General features: G+C 41.1%; 1 protein-coding gene across 7 annotated transcripts in view; it reads left to right on the top strand.

The window, feature by feature from the left end:
* Positions 1-16,891, top strand: part of UBP1 (upstream binding protein 1) — a 44,693-nt gene that overhangs the window by 24,712 nt on the left and 3,090 nt on the right. For 3 of the 7 annotated variants that reach the window (XM_057431387.1, XM_057431390.1, XM_057431391.1), the window contains 10 exons: positions 2,723-2,799; positions 4,562-4,667; positions 5,301-5,407; positions 7,208-7,360; positions 7,506-7,616; positions 8,151-8,258; positions 14,926-15,029; positions 15,615-15,669; positions 15,841-15,934; positions 16,526-16,616. In XM_057431387.1, coding sequence (XP_057287370.1) covers positions 2,723-2,799; positions 4,562-4,667; positions 5,301-5,407; positions 7,208-7,360; positions 7,506-7,616; positions 8,151-8,258; positions 14,926-15,029; positions 15,615-15,669; positions 15,841-15,934; positions 16,526-16,616 — 1,006 coding nt within the window. The remainder of the gene's footprint in view (positions 1-2,722; positions 2,800-4,561; positions 4,668-5,300; positions 5,408-7,207; positions 7,361-7,505; positions 7,617-8,150; positions 8,259-14,925; positions 15,030-15,614; positions 15,670-15,840; positions 15,935-16,525; positions 16,617-16,891) is intronic. The other 4 variants (XM_057431392.1, XM_057431393.1, XM_057431389.1 and 1 more) reach the window with 3 other exon arrangements.

The raw sequence follows: 16,891 nt of genomic DNA on the forward strand, positions 1-16,891 counted from the left end.
TGTGTATAATTTGATACTGTCATGATGACAAAGCATCACTTTCAGCTTTCCATGTGAATAAAGCTGCTAAGTGATTCATCTTGATGTGTCCAGTCGGTCTAAATATGCTTTAAACATTACTTGACTCTTCTACTAGTGTGACCAGTGGATGTTGTGTAGGTGATTTCTGGTGTCTTGCAAGCAGTGTTCAGCCATTTGCTTTGTCAGGTTTATTTTTAGCCACTTGGTAGCTTGAGTGCTCTCTTCAGGAGAAAACCAGCCCAACTGCAGCCGTATGCTGGGCCAGCAAGATGCTTTGCACTGCTTAAAAAGCTTCAAAGTTTTATAGACCTTAAGCTCTGTAGAAATATACTTTGCTTTCTTCAGTGCCAGGATCCAGCCTCCCCTGAAGCTCAGCTCTGTGTTGGGAGCCAGCACAGGTTTGCAGGCTGAAGGAAGAAAGTGCTTGCTATCTTGCCTTGAAGGAGAGCTTGCCATTTAAGTGACAGTGTCTGAAATGACTGTAAATGTTTCATCTTCCCTTGAAAATCTCTTAATGGAAAGATTTCTTTTCCAAAGACGCTTATCTGGTTTTCAGTGTCTTTGGTAACTTTTCCTGATGTCAGAAAATGAAAGGATTGGGATGCCCTTTTCCTAATTAAATATGGGGAAAAATAAAAACACCTGGCCAACTTCCCTTGTGAAGCCTGGTTAAAATCAGGAGCAGTTTGCAGCACTGAGTTGAACTGATGTATTTGTGTAACGAGTTGGGTCCTGGGCAGCTGGCTCTGGGTGGCCCTGCTTGAGCATGGGGGTTGGATAAGACAACCTCCTGAAGTCCCTTCCAAACTTGACTGTTGTGTGTTTTTTATGGAAGAGGGAACTGCAAAAGAGCTGCTTTGCTGTTTTGGCTGCTCTCCAGGAAAGAGCAGAGGAAGCGGCGTACCTAGCTCCCATGCAGAGATGACTGAAGTCAGTGCTGTGGTGCTTCCACACACAGCGAGCACCACAGTGCTTCCACGCTTTATAGAATCACAGAATAGTTCGTGTTGGAAAGGACCTTAAGATCATCCAGTTCCAACCCCCCTGCCATGGGCAGGGACACCTCACACTAGACCATGTCACCCAAGGCTTCGTCCAGCCTGGCCTTGAACACTGCCAGGGATGGAGCATTCACAACTTCCCTGGGCAACCCATTCCAGTGCCTCACCACCCTCACAGGAAAGAATTTCCTCCTTATATCCAATCTAAACTTCCCCTGTTCAAGTTTTAACCCGTTACCCCTTGTCCTGTCACTACAGTCCCTAATAAAGAGTCCCTCTCCAGCATCCCTATAGGCCCCCTAAAGCCACTTTCAGATCCAAAACTAGACTGGAATGTATCTGTCCATTTGTCTTGAAAACTTCCCATGCTGTTTTTGAGTCGGGTACTCCTTAATTTTTGCCTCCATCAAATCATCAGGTTCGGTGTTAATTTGTACCTATGAAAGGTTAACACCACTTCTTGAGCAGTCAGTCTGATACTTTGTTTTCTTCTCTCCCCTCTCTAACAAATGATGAGAGAGGAGAGATACTTCCAAACTTTAATTAACAGTGCCAGATTGAGAAAAAAGCTGTCTATAGATGCAGATGGATTTACATATGTTATGTGTGAGTAAACTAACACTGGTAGCTGAACAGATCTTACTAACAGGAAAGAAGTTCTCTCCTGTTGAATACAGGAGGATGAATGATCTGTTGCTTTACTCAGCTGCGCTAGGTTCATTTGGGTTTTGTATGGATTTATGTAATCAGTGGTCTTACCAGTGATCAGATGCTGCTGGGGTGAAGTCAGTCTGTACATACGTAGGGTATTAATTGTCACAGCCCATGTTTGGAGGTAACATCAGTCGATGATGTGATGAAAGGAATCGAAGGAATCCTTTGCTCGTCACAGGGCTGTGACAGCTGAACTTCTGCCTTGTAGGACAAGTCAATAAATGTCTTTTAAATGTAGTATACGCTAGAACATAAAGGTAGTTTGGAGGGTAATGTGGAAGGTAATGAATTTAGTGCACTTGATCTTAGTGAACTTTGAAATCTGTTTTGTCCTGTATTTAGGGAAACATGATTTTTTTCCAGATGAGTGTGTGCTGCTCCCCTGAGAAGAAGAAAAAACCACCCTGTAGTTCAAATAAATGACTTCAAGCTTTGTCTTTTCTAAGCACACCAGTTCATCACATTCACTGGGGGAGATAGGTTTGCTCATGTATTTGCCCAAATAACCAGTAGCTGGCTCTTTCAGATGCTTATTCCTGAAGTCATACAAAGCCTAAAAATCATACAAAGGCAACAGGTATGTGGGCAAAGGGAGACATGGGCAAGTAGTATGTATGTTATAGGAAGAGTATAAAAATTGTGCAGGAGTTTGTTTCAGAAGAGCAGGCTGTGTTGCCTGGTTCTCAGTACGTTGTCTTTTATCAGATTCAAAAATAAAGGAATACAGCTTTGGAAACTAATAATAGAGAGCCAAGTGCTTATGCTTCTTGTGAAATGAAATACTTCACCTTTGAAAGGATCTCTAGTTTTAAGGGAACCAAAAAGTGTCATTTTGTTCCATTAATTCCTGTGTTGTAAAGTGACCCCCGCTATTATAAAAGACTTCAGGTACTGGCTGGTATTCTTGTGTCCTGTGAACCAAATGCTAGTTGAGGTGCATTAAACACAAAATAGCTTCTACTGATACAAATCTTTTCTTTTTAAAGGTCAGTCCTATGAGATACGGATGCTGGATAATCGGAAAGCTGGAGACATACCAGAGATCAATGGGAAACTGGTGAAGGTGAAGTTCTCTAGATGGTGTTACCAACAAACCTCTGGTGCTTGCTTATGGAGAGAGTAGTTTTTAACTGTTTATTGGGCTCTGATTCACAGGGTGTGTAGCCAGCTGATCTGAGCAACAAAAGAACCTAATGCCTAGCTTTGTTATTTCTAGTTTACTGTCAATAAAAAGAATATACACGTATGTGTTTCCCCATTTATGAATGGGTTCAGTTCATGAAACTTTAGGTAGCTAAAGTTGAGCTCATCACATCATGGACCCTTCACAAGGTCTGCAGTCTGATCTGGTTTAAGATGAGATAATTCTCCAGTAGATGTGCCCATGTCTTTCAGCCTGAGTAAAAGGAAGCACACAGTGAAAGGAGCAGTGATCTCAGATTAAGGTGTCTGTAGGTGAGAGAAATCCAATCTACAGACTATACATTGTATGGATTTTGTTTTTCTTGTTGTCACTGGATACTTTGAGCCATATGATTTGTGAACTTCGGCTGACTTGTGTGGTCCTGTGCCTTATTCTTGCCTGTGGGAAGCTTGTTCAGGTGTAATTCCAGGAAGTGTTAAGCACAAGCATAAGACTGGGATTTGAGTTGTGTAATTAAACCCTTTACAGCTGGGCACGTTGACTTGTGTTGACTGTTTTGCCTGCCTTAAGTGCTATTTCCTGATAGCCTTGGGCTCTGTCTCTGCTGTAATTTGACAGGTTCATATATTAGTGATGAGCCATTTGGTAGGTAAAAATCTAAAGAAATGAATTTTATTGTATCAGGGAATTGTAATGCTGCATCAACAAACTTTCCATTACTTAAATACTGTAATGCCAGTACTTTAAGGCAGGCATTCCATGTTGGTGAAGGATGGTTGCAGGCATTTCCAGGTCCCAAACCTGCCAGTTTGCAGGGACAAAGGAGCTGGGGGTTGCGTGTGCGTGTATTCACACGTGCACATGTGCTTTCTTGTTAGCTTTGAAATAAAGCCAAGGTGGTTCAGTGTATCTTGAAGAGACACTTCATTTAAAAGTTTTGGGGTTTTTTGGACACTTTAATCCTTACCATAGACAAATGGGGGGAAAAAAAAGATAGAAATTTGGGGTTTGGTTTGTTCAGTAGCAATTAATCTGTACAGTATTTTTCCCCCTCTGTATGTATTGTGGCAGAGTATGACTGAAGTGCACAGCTGTACCAGAGCTGGTCACAAAAATAGGTATTGTTGGTTAACTGCACTGCTTCTGGCTGCATCGGTTGCGTAGTACTTTTAGATTAGTGTTTCAGCTCGAATAGTTGGAAAAGTGGTGAGGTTTATTCTTACTCGTGCTGAAGATCATGGATTTGTTGTAAATATGCTGACAAATACCAGGAAAGGGAGTGAAAAGAAGAAAGATCAAACTATATTCACTGCTTTTCAGAACAGATCAAGTCTTCGGTGTTTGGTATCTAAAATAAGTTGGTGTTGCCTACGCAGTGTTGGTATTGTGCTGTCAGTGTTGCTCGGTTCACTGGGTGTAATTCACAGTGACCTTCAGAATATGCAACCACATGTAATTCTCTTTTGCATTTTTACTACATTTTCAGATCTCTTGCGCTGCTCAGTTCTGTTTCTGTGATCCATAATATTTCTGGATACTGATGGTTACCAGTTTTTTTGCTGTAAATACGTACTTTTGGCACTGTTGCTATTTTGCAGTGTTTTAATGCTTTATCTTCAAGCTGTTTCTAAACATGCAGTAACTTTGTGGCTCATCAGATGCTTGTTTTCTTCTTTGTTAGAGTATTATCAGAGTTGTGTTCCATGACCGAAGGTTGCAATATACAGAGCACCAGCAGCTAGAAGGTTGGAAGTGGAACCGCCCTGGGGACAGACTTCTCGACTTAGGTATAACTGTTTCTATCTGTTGATGCTTGAAGAAAATCAGTTTCCAAATTGAGGTTGATCATGGTCAGATTGATGCTAGGGCTCCTGAAAACACACAGACCAGTTTTCTGTATGCTGCTTTGTCGTAGTGTTTATTTTGATTGTAAATGTTCCACCACTTACATGTTCTTTTCAAACCTTCAAGTGCTACAGAAGCAAGATAAGCAGTAAGATAGCAACTACAGCCTTACACATTTAGTAATCTTCCTAGTTTTGATTGCTAAATGTTACAGTAATTAGGAGAACACAATCAAAAGTAACTTCTCTAGAGGACTGTGGAAACGGCACCAACATGGTTTCTGTATTTTGAGTAACTTGCTTGGTTTTGGTGCATAAGCTGTGTATGGGGGGATTGGGAGGGGGAAGGAAGGGAATGAAAAAACACCCCCAAACCCTGAGCACTTTGTATTTTGAGTCTACAAAGATTCTTCAGATCAGTCCTAAGAAACTGCTTCCAGGCTTATGGTCAGGCTACCAAAGCCCGTATTTTTCCACCCTGCCTGTGTTTGCTGATGGTAACCTTGTATTAAAATGTATGTGTAGTGTTTTCTTGGACTATGATTATTTTGAAACATATACTACTTATTTTAATAGATATTCCAATGTCTGTTGGAGTCATTGATATCAAGACAAATCCAAGCCAGCTCAATGCAGTTGAATTTTTGTGGGATCCAACAAAATGTACATCTGCTTTTATTCAGGTTTGACATTTTACTTGACTGGATGTCTGTGTTTGGTGCCTTTCAGGTCACAAACAGTAGTATGTTTGCACTGTGAGGCTTCCTGGTTTCTTACTTGTGGGATAGCCAGTAAATACCAGCTATGTCAATAAACACAGGTTCATAGCTCTGTAAGGGTCCCTAGTTAGGGTTTTCAGCTTCACTTGGGTTTATTGAAACATCTTTTAAAAACAACAGTAAATTTACATCAAAGTAATTTATATAAAAGGCTTTCAGAAAGTTCTGTGAATAAAGCTGTCAAGGTTATATATATATATACACACACACACAGAGTTAATTTATATCCCTCTGAATAACTGTCATCACTGATGGTTCTGGTGTAGTTGAGTCTCCCCCCCTCCTAGTGCTGAGCTGCAGCAGAGGCTCAGGCTTGAGGATACAAAACGAAAAGTAATGTGCTACGAAGAGTTTTAAATCAGACAGTGAAAAGCTGTTTCTTACTGTGTCAGTAGGCTTCCTTGGGGTAGGATCTTTGTCATTTATGTCTTTGGTACGCAGGGCAGTTGAGCATGATGTCTTTGGAAATCATTTAGATAGAATGTTCAGGTTTGCATTGGAACTTTTAGCTCACGTTTGTCTCTCATCTGGTTTTACTATAAGATAAAAAGGTGGAGGTATGAAGTTTGAGGTAGCAGCAGTTCTTACTGAGGCTGCTAAAATAGGTTACATTCCACACTGCAAGTACAGTAACCTCAATCTAGTACAGCTGAAGCCATTTTTTCTACTAAGAATTGCATAATTACTAAAATGCAGTCTCCTTGAAGGAATGTGAGAGAAATTACTGGATGGTTTTGTTTATGCACTTCCTTAGAAGCAATAACAGACCGAATGAAACGGATCTGGTTATTATGGTTGTGCAAGTGTAGTTCACTTATTCTGAAGGCTAGAGAGCACAGCATAGCAGCACTGATTACACACTTAAAGCTTCAATTTCCAGTCTGTGGGTCTTTGTTGTTGATAGCCAAAGGAAATAAAAAGCACTGGGGCACTGGCTTGCTTTAAATTCCATAAGGAAGCAAAAAAACCCCATAAAGTTGGGAGGCCTGTCCAGTAAGATGCATCATAACTCTTTCTGTTGCACTGATTTTCTCCTTCGATGTCTTTTAGGGGTATTTCTAGCTTATAAACCCAGTGTGGTAGGATTTATTACAAGTAACTCAAGTTTATTCTAGCTATAATTCATTGGGCAATGGTATCTTACAGTTGTTGGGAATGGGTTAAATGGGGAGTTCAGGTTAGATATAAGGAAGAAGTTCTTTACTGTAAGGGTGGTGAGGCACTGGAATGGGTTGCCCAGGTAGGTTGTGAATGCTCCATCCCTGGTGGTGTTCAAGGCCAGGTTGGACAGAGCCTTGGGTGAGATGGTTCAGTGTGAGGTGTCCCTGCCCATGGCAGGGGGGTTGGAACTGGATGATCATGAAGTCCTTTCCAACCCAAACCATTCTGTGATTCTACATACATTCTCCTAAGATCCAGCAAGGTCTCAATTTAATAAAGACCTGTAATGACTTCTGCTTTGTGGAGAGATTTTGGTGACCCACTTCCTTGTTTCCCTTCTCCCTTGTCAACTCAAATGCAGTGTTTTTGGCTTCATTTCAATATGGGCATGAAAAGGAGTAAGATGTTAGTTTTGCAGCTTGGTCCTCAGATAGGCTGGGTATTTTGTTCCTTGTCCTTAGAAAATGTGTGTGATGTTGGAGTAAAATCCATGTCTAGAATACTTCTGAAGGTCCTTTTTGTTTGGTGGTTGGTTTTTTCCAGGTACATTGTATCAGCACTGAATTTACCCCTCGTAAGCATGGAGGAGAGAAAGGAGTTCCTTTTAGGATTCAGGTTGACACTTTTAAACAGACTGAAAATGGAGAATATACAGATCATCTGCATTCAGCCAGTTGTCAAATCAAAGTTTTTAAGGTAACAGAAAACATATCCTTAATAAGTCTCCCAGAAGCTCTCATAAAGATGGGGGATACCTTTATCTTACTACTTCTGAGATCAGATTTCAATTATAAAACCATTTTCCACTTGCGTTTTTGTTCATGTAACTATCCATTTTTAGCCAAAAGGAGCAGACAGGAAACAGAAAACAGACAGAGAAAAGATGGAAAAGCGAACTGCACATGAAAAAGAAAAGTATCAGCCTTCATATGACACCACAGTTCTTACAGAGGTAACAAATTAGAATTGCATCTGCTAACCGAGGAGGAAATACATAGATACGGCATATTACTTAGCTGTAGTCTTGGAAGGGTTGGGGAAGAATTAGTTCTATACAAAGATAAGCTTTTTCTTTGTCAAACTTGTCCAGTGAACAGCAACATTCCGTTTTAAGTTCTTTGTTTGGTAAACTTTCATTTAGAGACTAGATAGGTGCTTGCGTTCAACCTGAGTGTGTTCCAACACTGACGGCGCTGAACCCTAGAGCAAGTCTTTTGGTAGAGATCTAAAAACCTTGCAGCTGGAGGGGGAAAAGAAGAGGGGGGAATCTGGAGTTTAATTATCTGCCTAGTTTGAGCTTCAAAGTCTCTGGTTTTGGAGGTGACTGAATGTAAGGCCAGAGCCTCAGCAGGTTTTTGCATTTTATTTAAACATCAGTGAGTTCTACGCAGTGTTCTAAAGATTTCAGAAGTTTCTAAAAGGCTTTTAGATCTTTCCTCACTGTATAACGAAAAGAAATTGATCCAAATCTTTGGTGTTTGTCCAGATGAGGCTTGAGCCTATAATTGAAGATGCAGTTGAACATGAGCAGAAAAAGTCCAGCAAGCGGACTTTGCCAGCAGACTACGGTGATTCTCTGGCAAAGCGAGGCAGTGTAAGGGACTTCTGCTTACCTTTTCATTGTGCAAGATACCTTGTACAGTGTTAGATATAGGAGAAACTTCCATTTTGTAAAGTAAAAACATTGATTGCTGTGTATTACTATTACTTTTATGTATACCAATTACTCCATGTTTGCTTTCAGCAAAGGAATCCTTCCTAAATCTAACACTTAAACTGTTGCAGAGGGACTGTGTAACTTTTAAAAGTCAAGAGCTTTCCGTTTATGTGACTAAATGAAACAGCTTTTTGCTTTCCTGTATGTGTGTAATTAGAAGTAAGATTGGTGAAATTTAGTGTTTTGTTCCATATCTGTACTTAGATTCAATGTAAGTTTCCATGTACGTCAGTATTTTTAAAACACCATGTAGTACTGCAGATGGTTGGTCACTAGTTACTGACTTTTTCCTTTAGCCAGCTACATACTGTGCTTTAAGCAGGTTTAATGCAGTTCAGACGAGTCAGTACCCCTTCATGGTAGGTGCACACTAAGTCTGTGCCCCCACGTGAATCTCAACGCACATCCTGCACACTCCAGGATTTCTTAAATGGTGTTTCTTATTGTGAGTACCATTGAGACCTTACATTTTCAGATGAGAAATGATTCTCCATCACCCATTTGGCAAGTTGAAATGTCAGTTAATACTGTGACTGTGGAAAACAACTGGCTGTTCTTTGAACAGGGATGATGCGCTGACCGCTCTTTCCCAGCAGTGTGCAGGCATTGACTGCCTTGACTCAGACATCAGTTTCACATTTAGGTTATAAAATACTTCAGTGTATGCCTCTTGTTTATAAACCATGTAACTGGGTGGGAGAGAAGAAGCAACGTGAAGTCAGATGGGTTCTTTGGAGGATGTGGGGGCTTTTTACCCCCTGAAACTGTTAGCACTGAGCTGTCTGAATTTGCCTTCTACTGTTCTTGGCTGCTGGGGTTTTTGGTATCTTTAAGGTGTACATTTACAGTTCTTTGGCAGTGCAGACATCCTTTCACTTGTTGCACATGGCCCTGGGGGGGGGGGGGTACAGGCAGGAGAAATAGGTGTTTTATCACTTTCATTTTTAAGACATGGCTGAAGTGTCTTCTGAAGCTGGTTCCTGGAGGGATTTGTACTTCCCCTGCCACCTCCTCTTCTCTCTCTCTGTTCCTGTAAGTACTTCATTCAGTGATTGTTACTTCCAGGAAGAATATAGGAAAAGGTGCTTTTAAAAGATGTGACAAATCCCTTGTCCAGAGTAGAACGAACTGTAGCCAAATGATACCTGAAACTTGTCCAACCCCCTCTTAACAATCTCCTGAAACACTTAAGCTTCTTTTAGCATTACTTTAATTGTAGCAAAGAAAGATTAGGTGAGACAGGTAGTACTGGACTTCTGTTGCCTTTCCCAAAGCACACAAAGTGTGTGCTTTATGTGTGTGTTTATTTCTTGACTTGTTGCTTGGGCTGAAGGGTAACCCACAGACTGTTTTGGAATAGCAACTGTGTACAGCTTTCCAGTTCTCCTGTTGTGCAGTTGACTCTTCCTGTTGGACATTTGCGCTTAATAAAACACTGGTCTGAGATCATTTTGACTTCCATTCCTGCGGGATGAAATGCTTTCAGCCTTGCTAACTTGGTATGATGTGCAGATTTAACACACAGCCTGTTCCATCATTACAGTGATTTGTATCATGAGCAAAATTATTAGAAGTCACCAAGCCCATACAAAATGCCATGAAACGCTATTTTTGCTGTATTCTTAGTGAAACCTTACCACTATACACTCATTAAGTACTGGTTGTAACTATATTAGTTGAGTGTGTAACCTATTTGCTTGATCTAGAAAATGTGTGATGTACAGCTTGAAGGCCAACTCCTCAGCCACCCTCTCTTGTCACCAGACAGGCTGATCTTGTGGGCCATGTCATTGTGGACAGGGGATGATGCATGTCTCTACTTTGAGCAGTTCTGTCTTCCCACTTGTAGCCATCAGAAGGTTTGGCTGTTACCAGACTTCCCTCATGCAGGGTAGATGTGCTAGTACAGTTGTCACAGAGGAGCTTAGACACAAAACCTGAAGACTTGTTTCCCTACATTTAGTATGAGGATTGACTCTGGTTTACATATGGTGTCTTTAGAGATGGAATCTTGTACTTAGAGTGTCTGGGGAACCGTAGCTCCGTTACAGAAGGAAAGCAGGGTTGTCTGGAGTGTGTATTGCTTGACAAAGTCAAGAGTGCTGTTACTTACCCAGTGCTGCTTCCTTGGTGCCCAGAAATACTTCTCTGTAACCTTTACTTGAATTTTAGAACGTAGGTTGATCCAGCCTGTAACTCTCCTCCTTTTCAAAACTGGGTATTGTTATCTTCCTCCTACACCTAGCCTTGTATGTAGGCTGGCTTTCTTGTCCCTTGCATTTGCATCTCATTTTGTCCATAGGTGTTTTTATTTTGCCCCCCCAGTATTCAGCTGTTCTATTTGCTGGATATGTCTCATTCTGTTTCTTTTTGTTTCTCCCCTTACCCCAGTAGGATTTCTTTGAGCTCAGCCACAATCTGATTTGGTCAGGTTGGTTTCTTATTGTGTTTCCTTTAAGAAACATTAAATTCAATATATTCTCTTTCCAATTCAGTTTGTATGGGATTCTAACACAATACAAAGAGCTTGGTGAAACAAGAGTTAGTTCTTTCTACTCTGCTCCTGTCTTTTCCTAAAAAACAGAGATTGTTTTACTGTTACCATCATCCATATTTTCCTTCTCATTCATTTTCTTGAGAGTTCTATCTAGACTTTACTCTTTGGAATATATACAAACTAGAGCTGATCCAAGGAAGAAGAGGGGAAAAAAAGCCACCAGATTCCTTCCCCTGCTTTGAATTTGAAAAAGCAGGCATTGTATTGTGATAGTTGGGTCTTCAGGACAGTGTCTGTAAAGACACTTCTTTCTGTCTGCAGTGTCTTGGTTGATTTTTATATTATACATATTATATAATACATCATATAATACTTACATTATAGTATATCACATTATATTGACTATGTGTGCTAAATTTATCACGTTATATAATTTTACATTATATTACATCTCAAGCTAGACTATATAAAGCTATCACTTGATTAAACTTGATCAAATGGTAATTTTTTTCAAGTAGAACTGATTACAGGGCACATGAAGGGAGGTTAGAAGACTTTGAGGTGTAGACCTTGAAATAGGTTGGAACATTGTTTTGGATATGGAAGATTGGTGCAGAAGCTAAATATTTTCAGTAAGTGACTTAAATTTGGAGTATAAAACCTTCTGGAGGCCGTGAGTTAGGAACTGCAGCTGGAGCAAAACTGGCAACATAAGGATGTAAGGAGAAACAAGTTGAAGAAATACTATATCTATACTCCATATAGCAAATGTCAGTAGCATACAGCTTATGCAGAGTGGCTGGCTTCACATTTTGGAAATGACTACTTCTGCCTCCATAACAGATGTGCAGAAGGGTTTTGCTTTTGCACACAGCAGCTGCAGTTGTTTTGGCCAAGAACCTCGTATTTTATGCATCCAATAAGAAAGCTGTAATAAAATTGCTGCTTTGTTCTCTAAAGACGATGCTGGATTAGACTTACTGTACTTTGGGTTTGTGTTTATTTGGTATGTGAATATAGTATGGAGTTTGTTGCCAAAGTTCAGTTTTACTCTATAGTAAAGCATGCATTTGGGTAGATTCAGGTAGATGGGAAGTAGGAAGAGAAATGACATCAAACAGTGGCTTAGATAACTTGAGATTTTGCAATTTTTTAGAAGTTGGGAACATTCCCAGTAAAAATGCTACATACCCTGAACCTGAAAGTCCCACTTGGAAGGATTTCCTATCTTCCTTTTTAACTTAGTGAAGCCATTGGTCAACACTGCATTCACGGCCTGTAGGGAAGGATGTTGAAGATCTGTAACCAAAACAGTTTTCTCCTTTTGAAGAATGAATCAGTGTTTGGAAATAAGACACAATTTCTGCAGCACAGCTGTGTCAGTGTAGTAGTAATGGAGGGCAGTTAGTCTCGAGACACCAAAGCCACCAGCTTTGCAGATTGACCAGTATATATTCATTGCTCATTACAGGTAAAGATTTAAGACCGGTCTTTCTTCTCTTCTTTGGTGGCTTTTCACAGAGTTGGATGCTTCTGTTTGGCAGGGTGACATCTTTCTCTCAGTGGCCAGGGACTTCACTATTAGTATCATTAGCTTGCTGAATGTGCTCTGGTTAACTCAGTGTCGTGCTTAAGAGTATAAGAAACATCCTGATTGATCAGGCCACGAGTCTTTGACGTCCAGTTGCCTGTTCCTGGTAGTGGCAGTTGCAGATGCTGTTTCAGGAAGGCTGTGCCTGTGATCCATTCCCCTCATAACCCTCCAGTGCCCAGAAACTTCCTGTGGGTGTTAGATGTTAGAATCCCTGCTGAATCTTTGTAGTGTTAACACATTTGATGCCCAGGCATTTGTCTGACCCTGTTTCTGAATCCCATGGGTTTGTGAGATGCAGGACAGTCGTGCATGTGAGTGATTCCAGAGGCATAAGCAGCTCAAGCTTACTTGCTTGAAGACACTTGAAGAATACGTAGTGTTGCCTTTTTTCTCTCTTTTTTTCTTTTAATGCTAGACTTCCTTGAACCTTGTAATCTCAGTGCTCAAATACTAACTTTTCCCCTCCACAATGTGTAAAGCAGGAGAACTGCAGCAATTAGGCATGCTGCAGTAGTATTATAATTACTGCCTGTTTTCCTGTTTAACCAGCTCATTCAGTCTCAGTGGATAGGTAGTAACATTTTTGTTGGAAGAGAACACAAGGTAAGAAAGTGTTTCTAGCAGAAGAAAGGCTTCTTGCTTTGGGATGGGATTTTCTTTACCCAGATATTTCAGATGTGCTTCTTCCTGCCTTTAAACTCAAGTTTTGTTGTGAACAACTTCAGCTGGGTTTGAAGGCCAGAATCAGTAACTGCAGTGCACACCTTGGGAATGGCTCAGAAGCTGTTCTCTGGCTGGAATGCATTCTTCCCTGCCCCTGATTTTAACAGTGTTGAATGGAATCTTGTGATGGAATTGCAGCTGAGGATGTGCAGCTTGCATCTGTATGTCCTGATAAACATCTTGCCTTAAAATTTAGGGAGTGAATGGAAAAACACACCAAAGAAATGATGCTTTCCAGGTATGTCAGAAGAACAAAGTTAGATTGTGTTGAGCCTTTATTTTTAAGTCATGGCTTTGGACCACATTAGGGAATGAAGGTCTCTTTTTAACTACCTGTTGTAACACAGCATCTTTGAGCTGATCGTTAAAATGAGTTTGAGAAGAGAAACAACAGATGGGAATATACAGAACAGGAGGAAGAGTGGGTAACACCGGTGGGTCATAGAGGAGCATGCTTTGTGTGGATTGAGCTCTTTGGGATGTAACGGGTGGCTTTGACCATGTAATCAAAGACAGTGCACAGTGCCTCGCAGACATACTGCCCTGAATCACATCTTGGGCAGCCTCTAAGCTATGCAGGACATACAAGACTTAGGGTTTTTAAACTGTATGTGCCGTGCTGGGGAGCTCAGGATCCTGCTCGGACAACCGGAGTCCAGCACAGCAATGTCGTGGACTGGTTTACAGGAGGTTGCAGCTGGTTTTGTGCTTATTTACTCTGTTTCCCCTGGATAGTGAAAAGGTTTTTCAACACAGTAGCTGAAACATGTTCCCATTAATATCAGGTCTGCTTCTTCCCCCACCAAACCATGCTGTAACTCGGGAAATTTCCTTACAGGGCGTTTAGCTGGTGCATGATACATGTGTCGGAAATCCTTGTTGTTTGAAGAGGCATGCTCTTAGCTTACTTGATCTTGGGCATCTTGTTTGTCTTAAATCCCATCTGTTTGTCTCTGAACAAACCAAACTCTGTTTGGGTTTTATTCTTCTTTAAAAGCCTGGATTTGCAGTGGTGTTGCAGACACCAAATGCTGGTCTCGTTTTGAAGGGCTGAATCATGATGGTTTAAGAAAAACACCCCAAAAAACCTGACTGAATGAAACAGCTGCCTCATCATATACTTGTGGTGGCTTATATTTATATATAAAACCTCCAGTTTACCAGGCAGTTGAGGGGGCCCTCAAGAGCAGCACATGTAGGTATCAGTTTAGTCCTGCAGTTTCTCAAGCTCACAGGATTACTACTGAATATTCTGAATGCATTTCATCAGGACATTAAATACGTTAAATTTATCCACAAGGTTAAATCTAGCTTCATACTTTCACCTGCTGTTGCTGAGCATCTATTGTCAGGACATGATGCCTGCAGTTTAATCAGCCCTTTCACCCCTTTTAGGATGAAAAACGTTTTTCAGCAGATGGCTTGGGTTGGTTTGTGTTAAATTGAGTAATCTGGATCAGTCTTCTGTCAGTTCCACCATTAGTACCTTCACTTTGTGAACAGAAGACAGTATAAATAGGAGTCTCAATGAAAGAACAAGATAAACCAGAAGTGACTTTTACCTGGAGTATCTGCATGTTATGCGTGGGATGGAGGGAGTCTGTATTTGTAATGTCAAATCAAAACTCGCTGTGGATAAACCCCTGGCTTTCATTTAAAGAAGTGTGCCTCAGAATAAAGCATGCTCTGGTTTGCCAAGAGAAACTTAAGCTTTAATTCTTTATCTTCAGTGCTCACCATGGCCTGATACTCCTACAACATTTGTAAACAACAGTCCCACTCCTGCTCCAGCCTTTACCTCTGCTCAACATAACACCTACAGTGTCCCAGACAGGTAGGTTTCTTTGTGTACCCTAATTAAAGACTCTGTTTTAAAATCGTGGTGGTTCGGAGGTGCTTTCTGAGTAAATGCAGCTGCTTTCTGGTCCCAGTGGGGAATGAGGGATTGGTTTGGCTTTGCGTATTTGTTTTAGAGTTTGACATTACCCAGAGTCATTACTTCTGCTGCAGCAGTCATCTTTCTTCTGTACGTTGCTGAAAACTTCTCCTCTTGTCCTTTGCCATGTAGCAAATCCTTTACCTCTGAACTATGCAGATTTAGTTCTTGTCTATGGAAACAGTTCAGCTTCTTCCAGTACAAAGTCTTCACTCCCCTCATACACAGTCAGTAGAATTTGCAAGAAGAAAAGCCAACAATAATCTTCACAAGCTTTTCAACAGCAGTTGCATTGCTAAAAGCATTTAGAATTGAGACATTAGTTAAACGACCATAACCAAACTTGGGTGAGCAAGGAATGATTTACAGTGGTGTTGTCTGGTCTGTGTACTTTGAGCTCATTCAAGTGGATTTTCAGCAAGGCTGAAGTATTTTGCTTAATAAAATCCTAATAATTCTTTTCTTTCTTCTTTCACTCTGTAGCAATTCTTCCTCCCCAAATCACCAAGGAGATGGAAGCTCTCAAGGCTCTGGAGATGTGAGTGTTTGCTTTCTGGTACTGCTCATGCCTCTATTTGTGTATTTGTGTCAGAACATTTGCTTTATACGTACCCTGCTGTTGACCCTATTGTGGAGATGTTTAAGTGAGGGGGGGTTGTAAATGCTTTTTTCATATCCAAATTACCATCTTCAATCTTGTTTCTTACAGCAGCTTCATCCGTCAGCCACAATCCAGGAAACTCAGCAGTGGTTGCTCAAGCACAGGTTCTCCACCTACACAAGGCTTTTCTCAAATTTCTCAGGTATCCCTACTGTTAAACGTTCAGTTTGTATTAGAAGGCATTTTCTTCTGGTTAATTTCACCCAAATTCACCCCCAGAGTGGAGCTGGGTTCCGTTTGCACCATGGCAGTTCACCATACCATTTTAACCTTGATCACAGGAAAGTGACTGCATTTGGTGAGTCGGAGCAGCGGCTGTTGCCTGTTCTGCTGGCCTGGCTCCTGACGGCAGCAGAATGCAGTGGTCTCAAGTGCAAGATGTTGCTAACATCTGCTCCATGGTAGATCTTCCACAGGAGTTGGATTTCACTGTGGGGTATGAGGCTTTCTCTGGAGCTGCCTTATCCACAGAAACGGCAAATCCTGTTTTGTATCTAACTGCTCCAGTGCCATGCAGCAGCAGAATTCCTTTATCTATGTGCATGTGTCTAATGAATATTCATATTTATGACTTATTTTGAATAGTCATCTTTTTACGAATATTCTTCATTTTAGCAGAATGTCTGATTATTCTTAAATGTGACGTGTGCCAGTTGAAATGAGCACACAGTTAATGTTAAAAAGTACAGGTGTTCTAACAAAGTCTTCATAAAATCCTCCCGTGTGCCTCCAGGTGCTGATTTATTAAAGCTGACAAGAGAAGATCTGGTACAAATCTGTGGTCCAGCTGATGGAATTCGGCTGTATAATGCACTGAAATCCAGGTATGACCTCGGATGCGAGGCTGAGTGGGTTTTGTTCTGTCATTTGCTAGCACTGGGAGACCTGGGCAGCTGGAATTGGGGTGGGCCTCGATGCCTTCATCTGTCTGAGGAACTGGCAGCAGTTGGTGTAAAAAGAGCCCTGTATACACCTTTGGGGCCTCACATTGGAGCTAAGAGGCTTTCTGAGCTTACAGGTGCAGAGTGCTAACCCAGACAGCGTCCCAGATGATGTTTCTGATTCAGAAAGGGTGTTTGTTACCACTGACCTTTGCAAG

Source organism: Pezoporus wallicus, unplaced genomic scaffold, assembly GCF_028554395.1.
Source record: "Pezoporus wallicus isolate ANWC-B61680 ecotype Strahan unplaced genomic scaffold, APGP_CSIRO_Pwel_v1 scaffold_11491, whole genome shotgun sequence".
NCBI classification, from domain to species: Eukaryota; Metazoa; Chordata; class Aves; order Psittaciformes; family Psittacidae; genus Pezoporus; species Pezoporus wallicus.